General features: G+C 36.6%; 2 protein-coding genes across 4 annotated transcripts in view; one reads left to right on the top strand and one right to left on the bottom strand.

Annotated features, from left to right (window-relative positions):
* The window catches only part of ZNF236 (zinc finger protein 236), a 64,280-nt gene extending 50,611 nt beyond the window's left edge, over positions 1 to 13,669 (top strand). For 2 of the 3 annotated variants that reach the window (XM_031055656.1, XM_031055655.1), the window contains exons 28-32: positions 1,176 to 1,307; positions 2,552 to 2,749; positions 8,317 to 8,446; positions 11,314 to 11,490; positions 11,929 to 13,669. In XM_031055656.1, the coding sequence (XP_030911516.1) occupies positions 1,176 to 1,307; positions 2,552 to 2,749; positions 8,317 to 8,446; positions 11,314 to 11,490; positions 11,929 to 12,056 (765 nt within the window). In that variant the 3' untranslated portion in view covers positions 12,057 to 13,669. The remainder of the gene's footprint in view (positions 1 to 1,175; positions 1,308 to 2,551; positions 2,750 to 8,316; positions 8,447 to 11,313; positions 11,491 to 11,928) is intronic. The other variant, XM_031055657.1, reaches the window with a different exon arrangement.
* Positions 13,670 to 17,079: 3,410 nt separating this feature from the next.
* Positions 17,080 to 19,602, bottom strand: part of MBP (myelin basic protein) — an 82,859-nt gene continuing 80,336 nt past the window's right edge. Inside the window, exon 9 of the mRNA XM_031055649.1 lies at positions 17,080 to 17,136. Within this exon, the coding sequence (XP_030911509.1) occupies positions 17,080 to 17,136 (57 nt within the window). The remainder of the gene's footprint in view (positions 17,137 to 19,602) is intronic.

Here is a 19,602-nt window from a genome sequence, read left to right as displayed (position 1 = left end):
ATAAGAAATTTTATGAAAATGGTACTGTATGGACTGTCATCTCTCCAGTAACCTTACTATTAGTTTCATTTATAGCTTAGCTTAAGAATTTTGTGGTGTCATCAAGAGCCAAAGACACATTTGGCAAATAGAATCTACAGAGAGATAAAAAATAATATTGAAAGACTCCAAAGTGAAAAGGTTGTGTGGTTGACATTTCAATGTAGATTTTACATCTGAAAACTTGGGCTGTTTCTTCTATTTTCTTGGCTTAACTAGGTTTTAGATTGATTTTTATTTACTTTTTGACCTGAGTTAGTGTGTAAATGTATATAAATTAAATACTATTTATCTTGCATGTGCTGTGATTAAAACTGGTGAAGCAAAGTTATATGCTTTCCTCTGCAGTTTTGCTCTAGGGAAGGGAAGAAAAGATTTCTTAAATAATTCTTATGATATGTTTGTGGTTTCTGGTATCACAGAGTAACAAAGTAGAACATGGTTTCATTTCAGGCCTTGTAATAATTTCAGTGATAACATTTGGCAGTGTTGCTGTTTATGAATAAGATCCCGTGCCTACTGTTAAGACAAGCATAAATAAAATTGAAACATTGAAGAATAATAATAGCTGTGCAAACACAGTTTATGTTGCAAGAAATCATGGTGAATAGATAGGCAGTATAGGTAGTATGTAAAAGAACTGTGTTTCCTGGGGAAATTGAAGTCATTAAAAGTAGTGTAGAAATAGAAGTAGTAAGATACTAGTAATCATATATCCTAAGTAGTGATTTTGTATCATGATTTCATGGGATTTGGAAGTATGCTTAATCAATCAAGAGGTTTAAATAAAGATACTGTGGGAAGGCCATGCAGGAGAGCAGAATACAGGAGTTAAAGAAAGGCAATGGAAGGCTAAAACATTCAGCATTTCATGCAGCGCTGGTAAAAAGTGATCAGAACTGAATCTAGTCTTACAAACTTCCAGCTGTTGTTACCCTTAAATGGTTAGATATAAATGTAAAGGAGAAAAGGAAGGAAAACAGTTGCATTTGTTCAGATAGGGTTCTGAAATGTTTCTTTCTAAAGGAAAAAGTACTGTTTAGGTGTGAAAACTTACATTACTCCAGTCAGCTGTTTAAATGCAGCTTTTTAAATATAGTTACTCTTTTTTTTTCTTGTGCTCCCCTCTCTGACAGGGTCAGCAGTTCCCTGCTATACTCACAGATTCCAGTCTTGCTAGCCAAAGTGCATCAGGATCACAGCAAGTAATACTGGTGAGCCATACACCCCATTCAGCACCTGCAAACTCTGATGAAATAACATATCAGGTAGATACTATACATTTCTGTATCTTTTGTGGCAAAGGACTTTTATTTAATTAAAATACTGGAACAATGTCTTTTTGTCTTGAATCATGAAGCCTGATTCCCAAACAAGAGTTTTGGGAAGAGGTTCTCTGTAACTTCCTAGTCATGCAGATACTGTTTTAAGTTTTGAATTAAAAACCACTTTCATAGATATATACATGGACACAAGAAAGAAATGTAATTAATAATGTGTTTCTTTCTACAAATCACATAATCATGTGCTCAACACAGACTGCTCCAAAAATTTCCAAGTAAGTTGATATTTAGAAAATAAAAATAGATAAATTTTGGAGCTGTGGGGAAAAATAGCACCTCTTGGTACACTTTTTCCATTCTCTTTCTGTATCCAAGTTGTTTCAGTGATGGTGCAACATAAAGTCTTCGCAACATCTTATGGCCTTTCACCACAATAGAAACTCCTACATAAGTAATACAGTTTTGCTATTTGAAAAAGTGGTTCAGACTTCTTTTCTTGAAGGCAGAATTAATGTTTTCAACCAGCCTGGTAGGGCAGGCTCTAAAATAGGAGAAATGAGAGAGGCGAATTGTTACTTGATTTGTTGCTTTCTATGTTACTGTACTTAGGATTCCTCTGTATCTGTAAAGTTAAATTTGGTATTAAAAAAGAATTTGGTATTAAATTACCTGAAGAAAGTAGTTTTTCCAGGCAGTTCTCACTAATTAAAACAATAATGCAGCACACCACCATCCAAGTCTATCAATTTTTCATTGTGTTTCAGTGCTTCTGGAGGTAGACCATTACTTCGTTATGAAAATAGAATCCCCAATAAAGAAGTTAAACAAATAGAAAATATTCTTCTCTACAAGACCAGCGATAACTCTTTTTCTGTCCAGAAAGCTTTTGGCTTTGAATTTTATTTGATGGCAGATTGAGGATCATCTGCATTGTTCAGGAGCATAAAACTGGATGTAGAATAGTACGGATCCACGCACACACACATTCTATTTATGTGTTAAGTCAATTTGATCACAGTTATTAATGTTGTTTTCTTAAAATACATGTGTCATTCTTTTGAGCAATGAAATAGAAGTTCATATTTACATATAACTGACTTCTTTTGTGTCTTCTAAGTTGCTTGCAGATGCTCTCCAAAAATTTGTCATGTTGAGGTAGATTTTAAAAAATAAACCAATGTGGATGTGCTTATGAAATTACCTGATAGTGTATTTGTAAATTGTTACAGGTGACAGAAGTTTCCCCTAATGTGAGTAAAAGCAGTCAAGCAGAAAAAGAAACTCGTGGGCACCAGTGTTTTGAGTGTAGCCAAACCTTTTATTCTGTCACCATGCTGACGCACCACTGCAAAGAAGTTCATGGCAAGGAGCGAATACACGTTTGCCAGATCTGCAATAAGGCCTTTAAGAGGGCAACACATCTCAAGGTATTTGGTAATAACAGTTGATAGTTCTCTAAACTCCTTTTGTTTTGGACTTTCTGTGATATTAACAAAAGGTACCTATTAGCCCTTTGTCTTTGCTTTCCCTTTACAGTGTGAGAGGTGTGCATCAGAGAGAGGGAGTCTAAGTGATAATGTATGCACAGATAGAGAACTCTCTTCTGGAGCATGGAGAGGATTTTAATGCATATGTTGACTACAGAATGAAAATGTTAATGCCTGTCATGCAAGTAGTAGTGTCAGGAAAAGATTTCACTTATTTTATTTGCATATGAATATCATCAATGCTAATCCTGATTTCCAGATAATCTTTTGCTATCTCAGGAAGTTACCTGCTTTACAGTCTTACAATTTCATTTGTAGATGCTCTGTCATGTGAGTACAAGTGATAGAGCGAGCATTTATTTTAAAATGTCTTTATATTATTGCTGTTGTCTAGTGATATTTTCTCTGTCTTCTCTAGATTATGAACAACCTAGTACTTCCAAGTATTTTAAAAAAATTAGTTATGTATCTAAGTTCTTAACTGTATTATAGAATGTTCTTGTTAGGAATACTGGGCTGTACTAGACAAGTGCTTTGCTCAGGCCAGTATCTTACCTCTGAGAGATACTTAAAGGAAGTAATTTGAAGAGCTTTAAGAAAGGAGTAAACATGTAAGTTGCCCAGAATCTTGCCAGCTTCCCAGAATTTATAGCAAGAAATTTTTGGAGCCAAAGGCAATGTATTTATATTCATTTATATTTATATTATCTTTTAGGACACCTCTTCAATAGATTTCATTTCGCTTTGATATAATATTTTAATGAAATATACTGTCTTTGTGAAGTTCACCCTCTTGGAGTGATCAAGTCTGTCAACTAGACTATTGGAAACTATCATAAAATGTATTGTTGTGAAACTCTTAACCTCTGAGTTAGAAGAAATTTTCCAGGAAAAAAGCCCAAAGGAGTCTTGATACTTGTTTTCCTTAAGTAATGATAACAAACTCCAAAAATCAGTCTCTCTTCAGTTTGTTTTCTTAAAACTGGGCCCATGTTAAAGATACAACAAGATAACTTCTTACCCTAGTATGTCCCTTGGATTATTATCCATAACTGATTTTTCAGGAAGGCAGCGATTGAAGTTGCAATAAGAAGTTCAGGGGCAGTCACAAGAGACTTCAGGGCCTTGGGACAACTTGTTAAGGGATCAGAAGCACAAGTAATCTTCTCCTCTGTCCTTCCAGTTGCAGGGTGTGATGTAGGAAGAGCTGGCAGATCAGCAGCTGTCTCTGAGACTGGCATCACCAGCAGAATTTAGGGGTTTTTGACCATGGACTGGTTTACACAACAGCAGGTCTCAAAGGGGGGAAAAGATCTTTGCTGAGGAGTTAGCAGGGCTCATTGAGAGAGATCATCTAAACTAGGTTTGTAGGGAGGAAGGGATAAAACCAGACTTGCTGGAGATAAGCTTGAGGGCAGCACACCAGTGTTTGAAGGTTCGTGCGCCAGCAAGGCCCTTCAAGCTCCGCCCCACTGTGCTGAGTACACCGGAGCACGTTTGAAATGTCCCAGTGCTGGTGCATGCAGCACCGTAGCCATCTCAGTGGAGGAAGGGGAAATGGTCAGTGACCTGCCACACCACTTCAACATGCGCAATTTGTCTATAGCACTGGATGGAATCCACCCAAGGGTACCAAGGGGCCTGTCAGAAGAGCTTGCCAAACCACTTTTACGATGAGCAGTGCTGGCTAACCAGGGAGCTCCCAGTTGACTGGGACTTAGCACCTGTGATGCCCATGTACAAGGGCTGGAATTAGGATCTGGAAAACTACAGGCCTTTCAGCCTGATCTCAGTGCCAAGAAAGGTTATGGAGCAGCTCATATTGTGTGCCACCACGTGGCACATGCAGGACAGCCAGGAGATCAGGCACAGTCAGTGTAGGTTTATGAAAAGCAGGTCCTGCTTGAGTAACATGATTTCCTGTGACAACGTGACTTGCTCATGGAGGAGGGAAAGGCTGTGGATGTTGTCTACCTGGACTTCAGCAAAGCCTTTGACACTGTTTCTCACAGCATTCTTCTGGAGAAACTCACCTCCATGGCTTGGATGGGTTCACTGTTTGCTGGGAAAAAATTGGCTATATGTCCAGGCTCAGAGTGGTGGTGAATGGAGTTACATCCAGCTGATGGCTGGTCACAAGTGGTGTTCTCCAGGGCTCAGTACTGGGGCTGGTTCTATTTAATATTTTATCAATGATCTGGACAAGAGGATTGAGTGCACTCTCAGTCATTTTGCAGAAAATACTGAGCTGGCGAGGAGTGTTGATCTGCTGGAGGGCAGGAAGGCTCTGCAGAGGGATCTGGACAGGCTGTGGATCAATGGGTTGTGGCCATTTTGTGAGGTTCAGCAAGGCCAAGTGCTGGGTCCTGCTCTTGGGTCATGAAGAACCCCAGGCAGCACTACAGGCTGAGGGCAGAGTGGCTGGAAAGCTGCTGGTGGAAATGACCTGGGAGTGCTGATGGACAGTGGCTGAACAAGAGCCAGAGTGTGCCCAGCTGGCCAAGGAGGCCAAGGGCTTCCTGGCCTGTGTGGGGAATAGTGTGGCCAGCAGGAGCAGGGCAGGGATTGTCCCTCTTTACTTTGTGCTGGCAAGACTGCGCCTCAAATCCCGTGTTCAGTTTTGAGCTCTCAGTTCAGGAAGGACTTGGGGTTCTGGAGTGTGTCCAGAGAAAGGCAGCAGAGCTGGTGAAAGGTGTGGAGCACAACTCTTAGGAGGAGCAGTTGAGGGAAGCTGGGGTTGTTTAGCCTGGAGAAAAGGAGCCCAGGGGTCACTTAACACTCTCTCCAACTTCCTGAAAGAAGGTTTTGGCCAGGTGGGGGTTGGCCTTTATTGGAGAATGAGCAACAGGACAAGAGATAATTACCTCAGTTATGTTAGGAGACATTTAGATGGATATTACGGAAAATTTCTTCATTGAAAGGCTTGTCAGGCACTGGTACAGCCTGTAAAGGGAAGTTGTTGAGTCGCCAACTCTGAAGCCATTTAGAAGATGTGTAGATGTGGCACTATGGACAGTGTCTTAGCAGACATAGTTTAGTGGTAGACTTGTCAGTGCTGGTTAATGGTTGGCTGTGATCTTAAAGGTCTTATAGGACAGTTTCATTTACCACTGGACCATCAGGTACTAAAACAAATTCCACCCCTCATCAGACTCTTTTCTTTATCAAGGTGTTAATAGCAGCTTCAGCTGTGAGCAGCCTTTAGCAGCAAATTCAAAGATAAATGTTGGGGTTCAGCTTAGGATTTTGGGAAGAGTTCAGTGATCTGTTACTGGTGGAATTATGGAGATCACCAAAAACATTAAGGGCGCTACCAAACTTCAGGCTTTTCAGAGAAATACAGTAAGAGGTAAGGGTATCAGTGTTTAGATCCAAGTACTTAACTGTAGGTGTTTTTTCCAAAGATGTCAGTACCAGCATTTTCATAATTATACACAAGAAAATACTCTTTAGAGATCATGTACAAACACCTCCACCACCCACCCCACCCCCAGTGTTAAGGCTTTTCAGTCTAGTGACTCAATTCCCCTTCTGATGTGGGTTACTGTCCTCTTTTACAGCTTCAGAGAGGAGAACCTTAAGACATGCACAGTGACTAAACTGTCCAGTTTCATATGAATATGTAGTGGAAGTATCTGGAAGTTGACTGTTGATAGTAAATAAGGCACAGACATGATTCCAAGATGAAAGGAAAAAGGCCTTATCATCTTATTAAAACAATGGAATGAAACAAACTTTTTATTGCCACACTTTGAGAGGTGGTTACAATTAATGTTTCAGGAGTGATGGGGTATAAGAGTGGCGTACTAATGCATGAGCCATTTCAAAGGAGGTTTCCTGGTCTTATTTTTTAATTAGATAATGCTTGTTTGCTACCCCAAGATAATTACTCTCTGAAGACTATAAGAATTGCACAAATAATGTTGTAAAACATCACATGAACAATCAGTGAAATACTAACTATGTTGATAAAGAGATGATTGCACTTCATGAATGTTGCATTTCCATGAACTATTTTCAAAAGAATATTTATTTTACAGGAAAAGTATGAGAGGTGCACAGATCAGTGGAACAGAATTGCATCACAAACTGTTTCTTCAGAGAAAGTTGGCAGAAAGTTTTACAGGGCTATCTGGATATGTTGTTTGCATTCAAGTAGAATATGGGGTGGGAGTTTTTGGGATTTGGAGGTTTGGTTTTTTGTTTGGGTTTTATGGTGAAAGAAAGAAGCAGCTGGTTTCAGATAATTTTTTTGAAGTAGGTTATAGTGTGCTTCCACCATTTCAATGCTTGAGGGGGTTATGAACAAGATAAGACCTAAAGATTTTGTTTATTTCCACTTAAGCAGGGGTTTTAAGATACCTAATTTTTCTCAGAAGACCTTATATTATTTCCCTATAATACTCTATTATTATAAGTACTGTGATAATAATATTCATCCATGTAACTGTCTCACTGATTTTCCAGTGTAAACAAACTCTGCAGACACAGTTTGCTTCAGTTCGTGGAGTGAGGAATAGGACTTCATAGACATCAAGAAGGCTTATTGTTTAGGTATAGTAAAGACTAATTAATAGTTTAGTCTGTAATCAAATAGACTAGAAAAGAATATCCACACACATTTTAGAAAGTGGACAAATATTTGCAGTACTGTTTCACAGACAGTTCTTGATTAGATTTTTTTAGTTCTATATATATTTTTATATATTTTCTTTTGTAATTTGAATTTTAACTTGGTATTAATAAATAAATTAAAAATGAAAAAAATTAGTAGATAACTTAAATACTCTTCTAAGTTTGAAAAACATCTGGGGCTAGCATCAGTGTATTAAAACCACTGAAATGAGAACTGTTATTGATGATTCTTCATGAAGATAAAACATCCTGCTATCTTACCATTAAGAACCTTAGTGATTTAATTTTCTGGTGTTTTTTTCAATTAAGAGTCCATTGAGAAGTGGTTCTGTTTGCATCTTGCCATTGTGCAGCAGTGTGTGTGTATGTTGTGATAGTTGCCTCTTTGAGGCCTGTGCAGTTTGAGAATGTTACCAATTCAGGTGCTGAGGAATGCCCACTTATCAGACAAGGAGGGAGATGTATGCTGTAGAGGAGAGGGGGAAAATCCTACATTAATTTACAATGCACAGTTGTCAAAACACTTCTTTGTAGATGAACAGAGCATTTAAAGAACTCTGGTTTGGTTTTCTGTATTTTATTTTGCTTCAGATAATTAGTAAAGGGACTAATGTATGCCAAAAAAGAAAGACATTCAGTTATTTATGGAGTTTTTCAGAAGTGTGAAGACTGATGGTTAGAGAGAGTTGATACACAAAAATAATCTCTCATTTAAAAGGAAAAAAAACAATGCAGGCTTCCATTTTCTTCCAGCTTGTCTGCTGATGACTAAGATCCTCTGCTTTTGTCTTCAAGGTGTGAATATATTTTTATGTTAAGTACTGAAGTCTTTTTAAAGGGTCTGAAATTTTATTTTTCCTATGCTGGCTTAGGAACACATGCAAACCCATCAGGGTGGACCTTCACTGAGTTCCCAGAAGCCTAGAGTGTTTAAGTGTGATACTTGTGAAAAAGCTTTCGCTAAGCCAAGTCAGCTGGAGAGACACAGTCGCATCCACACAGGTGACAACAGAAATTGTTTTTATCTTGAGAGGTTTTCTTATCAATGTTTGGGTGTTATGTTTGGAGCCCTTGCTTATGCTTTCAGCTAACTGCATTTAAATATCAACTTAAGCTTAAAAAACCAAGTAAATTTCTTTCTTCAAATGTATGGAAATTAAAAGGAGGAACAGCAAACTTGAAAACTCGTGTGCTTCACTAAGCTGATCTGTATTTTGGGACTGGCAGTACTGCAGTGATAATGTGAGTGCATGAGCTTGTGTCTAAAGGTTTGTCAGCCTTTGGAAGAGGTTAATAAAATCATGTTTTAAAGTATTGTTTGAAGTGATTTAAAAACACTGGTTATGATCATCCTCAATCATATAGAAGAATGTGCAAATGAGGGGTGTGCTCAGCAATGTTAAACAAGGGATAGGTTTGACTGCTGATGTTGACTGCTGTCTGCAGTGCTTCATTGTCACTGAGCTAAATGAACAGGTCATCTGTTTCTAATGCCAGAGCTTTTAATTTATTGTGTTATTTTCCACGTATTCCACTTGTATTATTCCCTTCAACAGTTAATCTATAAAAAGTCTATACTGACTTCTAGGGAGCACTCATTTTCTGTGATGTAAGTGAAATGCTTTTCAGGTGGCAACTTCTGCCCTACTATAAGTTGAAGGCTGTACATGGATGATAGCCCGGCTGCCCTCCCTGTCACCTTCTGTGCCTGACAAACATTCTTCTTCAGAACATGAGTTCTAAATATAGCAGTCAGTTCTCTGAAACAAGTTCTTTCTTTTTCCTACCACTGCTACCAATAAATAGCAGTCAATGGCTGCTAAACGTAAACAGGACAGGGAAAAGCTATCTGTGCTGCTACTAAGCTGGAGAGGACCAATGGATTTGGCTGGATGTGCTGTAGACTAAGAAGATACCCTCAAAAGGGTAAAACTCTCTCTTAGAGTGAGTCAGCCAGAGTTTTCTCTTTCCCCAGCATCAAGCTGCTTTGTGGTTACTGCATTAGAAAGAACATTCTGGTTCTACTGTGGCTAGGAAAAGAGAAGCAGGAGTTAAAATCCCAGGAGACTTAAATACCCTCAGTAATTTGCTTTTTGCAAAACTGACGTAAATAACACAGGCTCTTGAAAAAGTTACTGTCTCCTAGTTTAAGGGTTCCACAGAATATGCAGGAAGCAGGAAAGATGACCAGTTGTCATTTTCCATGCTAGTTTAATTTCATGCTGCTGCCCCATTGTAATAGGCACAGAGCAGTTCAGGGAGGCTGAGAACAGAGCAGAATCCCTTATTGATCTGTTTCTCATAAATCTTCACCATCATAGGATGAGTTCTTTCTGTTTTGGAATGACTTGTAATTCACTCAGGAAATCCTTAAATCCTTAGATATTTTTGGGTTTCTTGTACTAGGAGGCTCATGTGCTAGACTGTTGTTAACAGACCTTGCTAAATTCATATTTTTGTGTTTCAACAATGTCAGGAAATAGTAGGTCAAACTATATGATTGTAATTCTTTCAGAAGAGAATGTTCTTTTGGAAATCACTTGAGACCAAAAGAGTGAAAATGTGCTGCACAGAAGTATTTAGATGGATGCATTTCCATACACTATGCTAAACCTAAACTGACTAAACTAATCTAAACCTAAACTGACTTATTTCCATAAAGGTACTGTCCTTGTCTGTGAAAAAGTGTTTGTGATTTCTATCTTGACTAAACATTTTTAACCATTTCTAATGGGTAATATCTACTGAATCAATGACCAGAAGGAAAGCACATTATTTCTCTGAATACCTCTAGATATCTTGCTATTTGGGATTTATCAGTGAAGAGTGGTTTGCTGAAATGTTGAAATCAGAGGGAAGCAGTTGCTTCCAGTTCTACCAAAAACTGTGTAGTAATCCATTACACCAAAAAGGCTGCTCACCTTCACTGAATTTAAAAAATGGAATCAAAAGAATTTCAGTAAGCCTGGATTTCTCTTCAAACTAAAGAAAAAGTTGTTAACAAAAATAGAAGGAAAATATCTGTGCTTTAAAGGACCTTCTGTTGATTGTCTGAGAAGTTGGATTTGGCATGCAGGTGGGAACACTAACATAATGGAGAGATATATTTGTCCTGTAAGAAAGAATTTGGAAAAATGCTTTTACTCCTGCTTGTGCTTTATTGTGCTAACTAATAGCAAGAGTATCTTAGAAAGTGCTTTTAGAAGTCCTTAATGACATACAGCGTGTTTATATCAGAGGTTATGGTGTTGAGTGTTAGTGTTGAAGCAAAAGTCTGGTCTTGCAAAGTAGGTATTTTTAAATTTTAAAATATTTTTAAGTTAATATGTTCTTGTGTTTATAGTTAGAAATCAGTAGTATTCTGGCAGAATTGGAACAATAAGCCTCTTTTGGTGAGATATGAGAATCACTACGTTGGCATAAGAAACCACAAGTTCCATATAGAATTCCCAGGGACTTTTGTTTGTTAACATATTTGACTTTTCAGTTTCTTAAAGGCACCAGCTTTGTTAATTCTAGTACATTGCTTTATCTGCATTACTCTTCATGATGCAAAAAGGTGGTGGTTTCCTTGAGTACAGAAAAGTCAAATTAGTAAATTGATTTTTTTTTGGTACCTCTGTTAAATAACTTACCTAGGTTATAAATTGGATCAGAAGGATAATATCAGTGATTTAGTACTTATATAACTATTCTGACATTTAATTTGATATTTTTGCTGACAATGTGGAGCTATATCTCTGTTTGGAGAAAGTCTCAAGGAAAATTATGATGTCCATTTCTAGATCATTTTGATTTTTTTTTACAGAATTTCAAACTGTATTTCAATCTTAAAAGGAAATATTATGGTGTTTTTCTTTCTTATAAAGGGGAACGGCCATTTCAGTGTACACTTTGTGAAAAGGCATTTAACCAGAAGAGTGCTCTTAAAGTCCACATGAAAAGGCACACAGGAGAGAGACCTTATAAATGTGACTACTGTGCAATGGGATTCACACAAAAAAGCAATATGAAACTGCATATGAAACGGGCTCATGGTTACACTGGTACGTAGGATGGTGGTAGTACTGCTGAGGGCAGGACTCCGTGTATTTTGTTAGAGGAGCACAGAGCACTTCCCTTAAGTTATTGAGGAATCAAGCACTGATAGCCAAAGACCACAGTTAATGAAATAATAGTTGCACATGCAACCCAAAAATCAGGTTGAAACAGCAATTCATTGCTTTTTATGGTTCCTTGTTTTTGATGTGGAGCTCTGTGTACAGAAATACAGAGTTGAGAAATTATTCCAGGAAAGCAGTATAATATTGTATTAGATTTTTAAAAGAATTTTTCCAAGACCATCTAATGAATTTACAGTATCTGAAGTAATTGTATAATACTGTTCCCATCATGTTTCCTTTATTCCCAAGTGCTGTATTTGCCTTTTTCTTACACCATATGTCAAATGATACTCAATTGCCTTTTCTCTTGTACTTTGGTAGGTCCGGTACAAGAGCCGGCAGGTCACCAAGAACAAGAAGGGGAAGACATCAGTCGTGCTCTGAATTTAGAAGAAGTGGTACAAGAATCTTCAAATGAATGGCAAAGTATAGGCAATGTTTTCCGATAACACATTGAAATTGGAAAAGAAAAAATATTTCTGGGACTCGAACTTTACAGTTAAAGCTTCAAGCATTGAAGATACTAACAATAGAAAAATATATTATAGTTTTTTTAATTATTTACAAAAGATACCTAAAAGATGAATTCTTTTTTTTAAGCTTGTAGAAGAATATTGGGAAAACTTCATTTAATCTGTGCTAAGTTGTCTGTGAATCAATGAACTCAGGTAATAATGTATACAGTTTCATCTTTGAATTCACAGCCAGTATATCTATTTAAAAATAAACTGGAACTTTATATCAGAATAGAATGATTCCCATTTTTAATGGAGATGAAGAATGACTTCACAGGAAAATCATGAAACTGTCAGTTAACTTTTTTTTAATGTATTTTAAGAAATAATTGAGATTGGAAACAAAGTGTTGCAGTTGATGATGCATGCAGTATAAAACAGTGGAGTTTTGCCTTTTTTTTTTCTTACAAGGCACAGGAAAATGCTGTATTTCTTTTGAAAGCTTTCTTTTTTAGTCCATTTTGAGAATTTTGAAAAAAAATAAAATACTGCGAGCTCGTGGCTTTTCTTGAGGTAAACTCTTGAGAGGAAGCATGTTCATTTTCATTCCAACCGCAGAGGCAGATAGATGTTAGTTTTTACAGTAAAAGTCTTGAGGTTTTTGACTTGGCAATAATTACTTAATAAGACTCCAAATGAAAAAGGGTTCCAGTTGTTGCTGTTTGCTGTACTGGGTCAGCAGGTACATATCTCAGTATCTGTGGAAAACAGCCATATACTAAATCTGTGAGTTAAACAAGTACCATTTTGTGGTAGCAGTGAGAAAATTAGGTGCACACTAAGTCGCCTATACTATACAATGTTCCCCAGCTGTAAACAGTTATCACTTTGAATCTGTAAATTCCTTATTATTTTCTTTGTGGATTTTGGAAAGATGTTACATTTATTTGTTGCTTAAGTCATTGTTTTAGCAAAACTACCTAGCTGACTGAGTATTGCTTTCAAAGGTGCCACTTGTTAAGTATATTCATAGCAGAGAAACACTGGAGTAAAAAGCATAGTTGTCTTTTAGACATTCCAAAGACAGAAGCTGTTTTCTTATTTTTGCCTTGTTCTTTTGCATTTTATTTATATGTTACATATATATAAATATATATATGTGTGTTTATATATGTGTATATATATATATATATATATTTAAAGTCTTCCAGCCTCTGTGTGGCCGATCAGTATATTTTGTAAATACTAATCCCAGTTGCAAGGAGTTCATCTGTTTGGTTGCCACAAGTACTTCTAGATCAGTGGTGGATATGTTGTACTATAATACGGACCTGAACTTTAATTTTCCTTCTAAAAGATAATTGTTCTCAGATCCAAAAAGCTCTTTTCTGTAAATATTGTCTATACTCTGTCTGTGATACAAGCTAGTTATTTCAGATTGCTGAAGCAAGAAATCGCTGTTGGTTTTGATAGGGCATCTCTTAATTCTTTTGTTAACTGTTCAGCATATGTATATAAGTTATATAGTTGGTGACATGAAAATAACACTTTTGTTATGTGGAATATTTAATTGAAAAACATGCTAAATAATATTACTTTTTTCCAAATTTTGTTTCGCGTATTTTTTAAGCATATGATTATGGATTCTAGGAGATTGGAAAAAGTGTTTACAGAAGTGCATGTTTGAATATTAGATGGGAAGAATAAAGTCCTTCTATCAGTGCCTTCCCTTCCAGGCAGCCTGCGAATGTTCCAGCTGTTAAAGAAAGACATTATATTTTACAGTTGTCTGGCCTCATGGCATAGCACACTGTTTATCTGTAATAATAGAGCAAAATGTGCTGTATTGTGTGTACCATGTATGAAATATTTTCCCTGTTATTTCAGGGAATACTATATAAATGCACAGACGGCTTGGAACTAGGTGATCTTTAAGGTCCTTTGCAACCCAGACCACTTAATGATTCTGTGATACTTGGAACACAGAACCTAAAGGCTGATCTCATGGGTAAAAAGATGGCATTTTTAAAGGGTCACTTCTCAAAGTGTTATGCCTTGGTTAGAGGCAGTGAGTCTGTTCAGCAAGCCTTGGAAGTGTTAACTGAACAGTGTGAGTTATGGACTCAGCTGACATTTTTCCGGAAATCAGTTTGCTACTCTTCCAGCACTTGGAAATCCTGTCAGCTACAGTAATAGACTTTTAAAAAATTTCTTTTTAACATTGTATATGATTTGCTTCCATGCATCCTCTTCACCTGTGAACTTCAAGTTTCTTGACAGAGGTTTTTATAGCCTTGGTATGATTGAGTTGGAGCTTTCCAGAGCATGTGTGTGTGTCAATGTTCAGAACAAATACAGACACGGTAACCAGTATGTTGATATTTTCAAAAGCAGCGTTAAAGCAGATGCATTATGTAAGGAAGCAGAACTCTTGTTCTGAGGAGTGCTTGATGTGTCACATTGCATAGTGGGTAAGTGGACAGCCCTTGTTCTTTCTGGTTTAATGTAGTAGTAGGCTTGTGCTAGCCTTGGGGTTTTGGCTTGTGTCTGCTCACAGTTTCTTTTGGTTTATGTCCATTCCTTTGGAACATTAAATTACGCGCTCCTGGTATTTGCTGTGCATTCTTGTTTCAGGAAGAATCCTTTGCTTATAAATCAAATGGCCATTTAAACTGCTGGATTTCATCAAAACTACTAGTGTGTAACTAAAATAATATATTTCAGGCTAAGTTTTAATCTCTTTTCATATTGGTAAAATAATGCTTTCAAGTACTGTACCTATTCCAAAGGAATTATATCAAAAAAGCCACTTTGACCCTCTGGCAATACAGTGCCAGATATACAGTGCAGTATATTAAAGGATGTATTTCTCTGGGTTTTTTACCTTAAGTAATCTTTCACATTTTTGAGGGCTGTTTGCGCCACAATTGTTCATGAAGGGGACTGGTTTTTATTTCCTGTTCATAGACATTTTATGCCTTGCAATATCCCTCTGGCCTGTAGCTGTCACTCCTTAGACACTGGTATTCCATAATTCTTGTGTCCTATTGTCAACCTTCTGGGCCATGCAGTGTCACTAGAAGCCTAGATGGGCCCCAAGGTCCCATTGTGGTCCCAAGATGTCATTGTGTTATTTTCTAGTATCTGGACATTATTCATAAACTCTGGGGGATGGTGGGGGGGCAATAAATCAAACAGACCTAAATATATAAATATATATAAGTATGTATAAATGTATATATATCCTTTGTTAAAAAACAAAACTGGCCCAAGTTTCATTTCAAGTTGATTACTTTATTTCAATAGTGACTATTTTTAAAAGCTGTGTTCCTCTAAGAACAATACGTGTTCAAATTAAATCAACTATTACGTTGCAGAGTATACATCTGAATGAAGCTACAATAGAAAAATACACATAGCAACCAACAAAGGTAATAGATGTAATAGTGTGTGTATGCATAATAATTTTGGCAGTTTTGTTTTCTTTAGTCTCTATGTATTTTCTATCATCTCATCTTCCATTGCTTCATATTAATGGACACTGATTTAAACCTACAATAGTTCTAGATGTGAAATGTAAATAACATATATTTATAGGTAACTTTTACTGGGCACTTATAAGGAATGCTGTTTCAACCTAGGAAGCACTAACTGTAATCTACAGTGCATAGGCTAAAACTAAAAAAATAAAATAATTAATCTGACACTTAGATGACAGGTTGAAGAAATTGTAAGTTTAAGTAATAAAACAGTGCAATTCAGAAGAGCCTTTTATTTCCCAAAGTGTGGTTGGAAATACCATATCCACACATTCATTTTAGTAATTTGTGAACAATTCATATCTAAATCTAACTGAACTATAATCTATTTCTACGAGGCAACTACAATACAACAGTTAAATGTTCACAGTAGTTTACTACAAGTTTGCTTTGGTGCACTGCCCTTAAAAGGCATCCAGGTGTTACTCAGGCAAAAGATGAGCCAATCAAATACAACACTGCTGCAATACCAAGAGAAAGATTTGAAATTCTAATGTGAGATGTGCAGGACTATCTGAGATACCAGTACTGAAGGGCTTTCTTTCAGAAATTAGACTTTTTTGTTTATATGCTTATTTACTTATTGTACTGCAAAGTTAATGCTATTGCAGCAGAGTTTATGTGAAGCACCAGTGACGTCCAGTGGTCACGTGTGCAGTCTTAGATGTTTCTCTGGGAATATCCCTTGTTTTGTAACATTAGTCTAACTCAAATTTGAAATCCTCTTTCTCTCCCTCATCTACTCTTTATTCTCATGGTTTGGATGCAATGAGCAAATCATAGTATGGAAAGAATTTCCTTATTGCTATTGCTCCACATCATATTGATTCTTCAACATCTGCCCCCTCCCACACTTCACATACCTTGAACTCCCAATGTTTGATAAACCTTTCCATGACTGCCTAATCCTGTTATGAAAATAAATTATTCTGTGAGTGAGAGAAGGAAGATTAAAACAAAACAAAAGAAAAAAAAACTAAAAAGAAAATTTGGATAAACAGTCCTTACAACTTCTGCACATGTTGGATTTTTTTTTTGTTTTGTTTTTAACAGCAGTGTCTCAAAAATTCATTAACAGCAGTGCTCAGTATCCAAGGCATTATAGCTCTTTATTTGTAATTCTGATGTTCACTAAAATGAAACCAGAAGGGTTGAGCTTAAATTAGGTGCTTGGGAGAAATAAAGGAGTCCAGCATACAGTTAGGGCATCCTGAAGAAGAAGGGGTAAAGTCAGAGATCTTGTTACTTCACATAAAATAAGGAAAACATCTAGCAAAGCTACTTTTTGTGTTCCTTTCATTCAACTGTTGCTCAGGGATTGCCAATAGAAGTTTGTATCATCTACTGCATGGTATTACTACTAATTGGCATTAAGTAATGGATTGCATCTATCTAGGTAATTGTGGCAGCTGTTACTAATTTTAAGGCAGTTATATTATGAAGCAGAGTACATGATCCTTGGATGGCATCTTGGAGCTTCAGCGCCTAGCAATGGGGGAACCAGACCGCGATCCAGGTCGGGACCCAGAGCTTCCCTGTGGAGGGAAGAACAGAGTTGCATCAATTAGAAATTAATATGTATTTGGGGCTCTGCCTTGAAGAACATCAATCCCTTGTAAGTATGACAAAATTTTAAATACTATGTAATGAAAATAGCCTGCAGTTGCCTCTAGTATATCACTAAATATTACTGGGATTTTTCCCTTCAAAAAGAAGATTTATTTTCATTGATTTTCACATAGGATTAACTTACTGTCATTAAGTCTTCCACAGAAGACTAGACAGTCTCTCATTAATAACTTTTAAGTGCATGTTCTTATTCAGGCCTTCCTAACGAAAACAATTTATTTCCTTGGACAGCATGGAAAATTTCATTTTTATGAACCCTGTACTGTGTGTATACTTTAAAACAAGTAACAAAACAAAATCTCCAAACCTTGCATATGAGATGTAATAGTTTCACATCTGAAAGAACTGAAATTTAATAGTTTCATTCTGCAGAAAATTCTCAGTGTTATATCAACATGAGGCTTGTACGAAATTCCAGATACAGGAGAAAATGATGCAGATACAGGAGAAAGCTAAGAAAAGATAAAAGGGCTGAAACCTGCCCTGTTCTTAGAAATAATAAAAAAGTGTCAAACTGTGAGGAAAAAACTGTGACAATTCATAAATCTGCACTTGAGAAAAGAAACATTTTTATAGCAAAGATGATTCAAGCTGAAATTCTGACATTACATTTTTTGGAATTTGAGATTAAGCTAACTTGATATCTTGTCCATTAGCTTTAGCAACTCTTCTATAGGCAAATCTTGAAAAATGCACTTAAAATCACAAATGTGAGATGGTGTGGTAATTTTTACTGTAATCAGGTGTTGACTAAACTGTTTACTTGGAAAAAAACCATGTGTGTACTTTGGGACTTCATTTTCTTCATTTATGTTCTTATCTTTCAGCACTGCCTCCTTAGTTTTACAGAGCTGTTACAGGAAAATTCAGTCTAATTCATTAGGTAATTGGCTTTTTTTCTTTCAAAGATATCTTCAAGAATGGATAACTTTTTCATATTACAAGACCGTTGAACTATATAAAGAAACAGTAATTAATGCCTCCTGCTGTAAACAATAGGTCTGAATCAAATAGGCATGAATAAAACTCTTATCAAAGTTCAGAAATTATAATGGCTGGGAAAAGGTTATCTAAAAAGTAAAACTGGTGTATGTATCTCTCAGATATATATATATTCAGCTAAAATAGCTGTGATGAATATGCAAAAAAGAGAATGTTAAATTTCATGAGAGATCATTAATTTCCAGATGTTGAAATTAAGAAGTTTTACAAATAATGAGAGTGTATAGCCATGGAATAGTTGATGTACCTGAACCCCACTAAAACTACCAAGTGCAAAACATGAAAATAAGACTTAAAATGTGTTTGTTTGATTTTTTTACCTGGGCCTCTGAAGAGATCATTCCTTTTCTTAAATTACAACATAACAATTCCTACTACTTCCTTGAAGTTTTTGTGCTGTCACTTGGTGCTGCATATATTTGGAAAACAACTGTACAATGGGAGATATAAAACCTAAACTGTTTAAGAGACAAAAATGTGGGTTTTGTTGCAAATGAAGGCACTGTTACATCTCCTCTTGAGAAGAGGAATAGTAAGAGTCTGAAATGATCAGCTCTGCTAAGGATCCCAAACCTTCTGACTTGAAGTTAAGATGACTGCTGATGGCATCTTCATGTGCTAATATTGTACTGGGTGATTTTTTATGAGTGAATTCCCTGCCATCATTGCCTTTGAGGGAAAATACAGTCTCTGTTAAAGTATCTGCCAGTGGATATAGTCTGCTTTTCATGTGTCTGTTTCCTGACATAGAATGGGAAAAATCCTCACAACTGACCTTTATTCCTGTTCTGTTTTCATTTATTGCCCGTGTTGTTGTGGCTGTGCTGTGCTTTGAAATGGGGAATTGAACTAGACTAAAGCTAATCTGACCAAATGTTTATTTCTAATATGATGTCTACTCTGGAGTTTCGTAACTTTCAATACTGACATTGTAAGAGTTTTCCCACCTGGGGTAGGAACAAGCAGGGACTGCTGGAGTTGTTACTGCATCCAAATATGTGTCCAACACTGCTCTGTACTACCCTTCTACAGTTTATCAGTTTTCTTTCATTTTCACTATCCCAAATAATTCAGCAGCAACGAGCTGTGTCATCTCATTTGTCTTCTGTATTTCAGATCATTTTTGCGTTCAGTGACAACACTGGTCTTTGTGGGACATTGTGGACTTACCTTCTTTCCTGATGGCCACTAACTGTGTATTTTTACCTTTGTTTCCTATCATGTAAGTAGTCACTAAGCCACAAAATAAGCATCTGGTTTATCCATGCAAGTCTAATTCCATCAGAAGCCTTAAGGAAATATACTTGTTTCAAACATGGCAGGTTCTGGAGAGGTTTGGCTTCTCTTTTTCCCAGTTCAATTTTTTTGTA

Source organism: Geospiza fortis, unplaced genomic scaffold (genome assembly GCF_000277835.1).
Source record: "Geospiza fortis unplaced genomic scaffold, GeoFor_1.0 scaffold206, whole genome shotgun sequence".
Lineage (NCBI taxonomy): Eukaryota > Metazoa > Chordata > Aves > Passeriformes > Thraupidae > Geospiza > Geospiza fortis.
The sequence above is the reverse complement of the archived record's forward strand: the minus strand, read 5'-3'. Positions and strand labels throughout refer to the sequence as shown.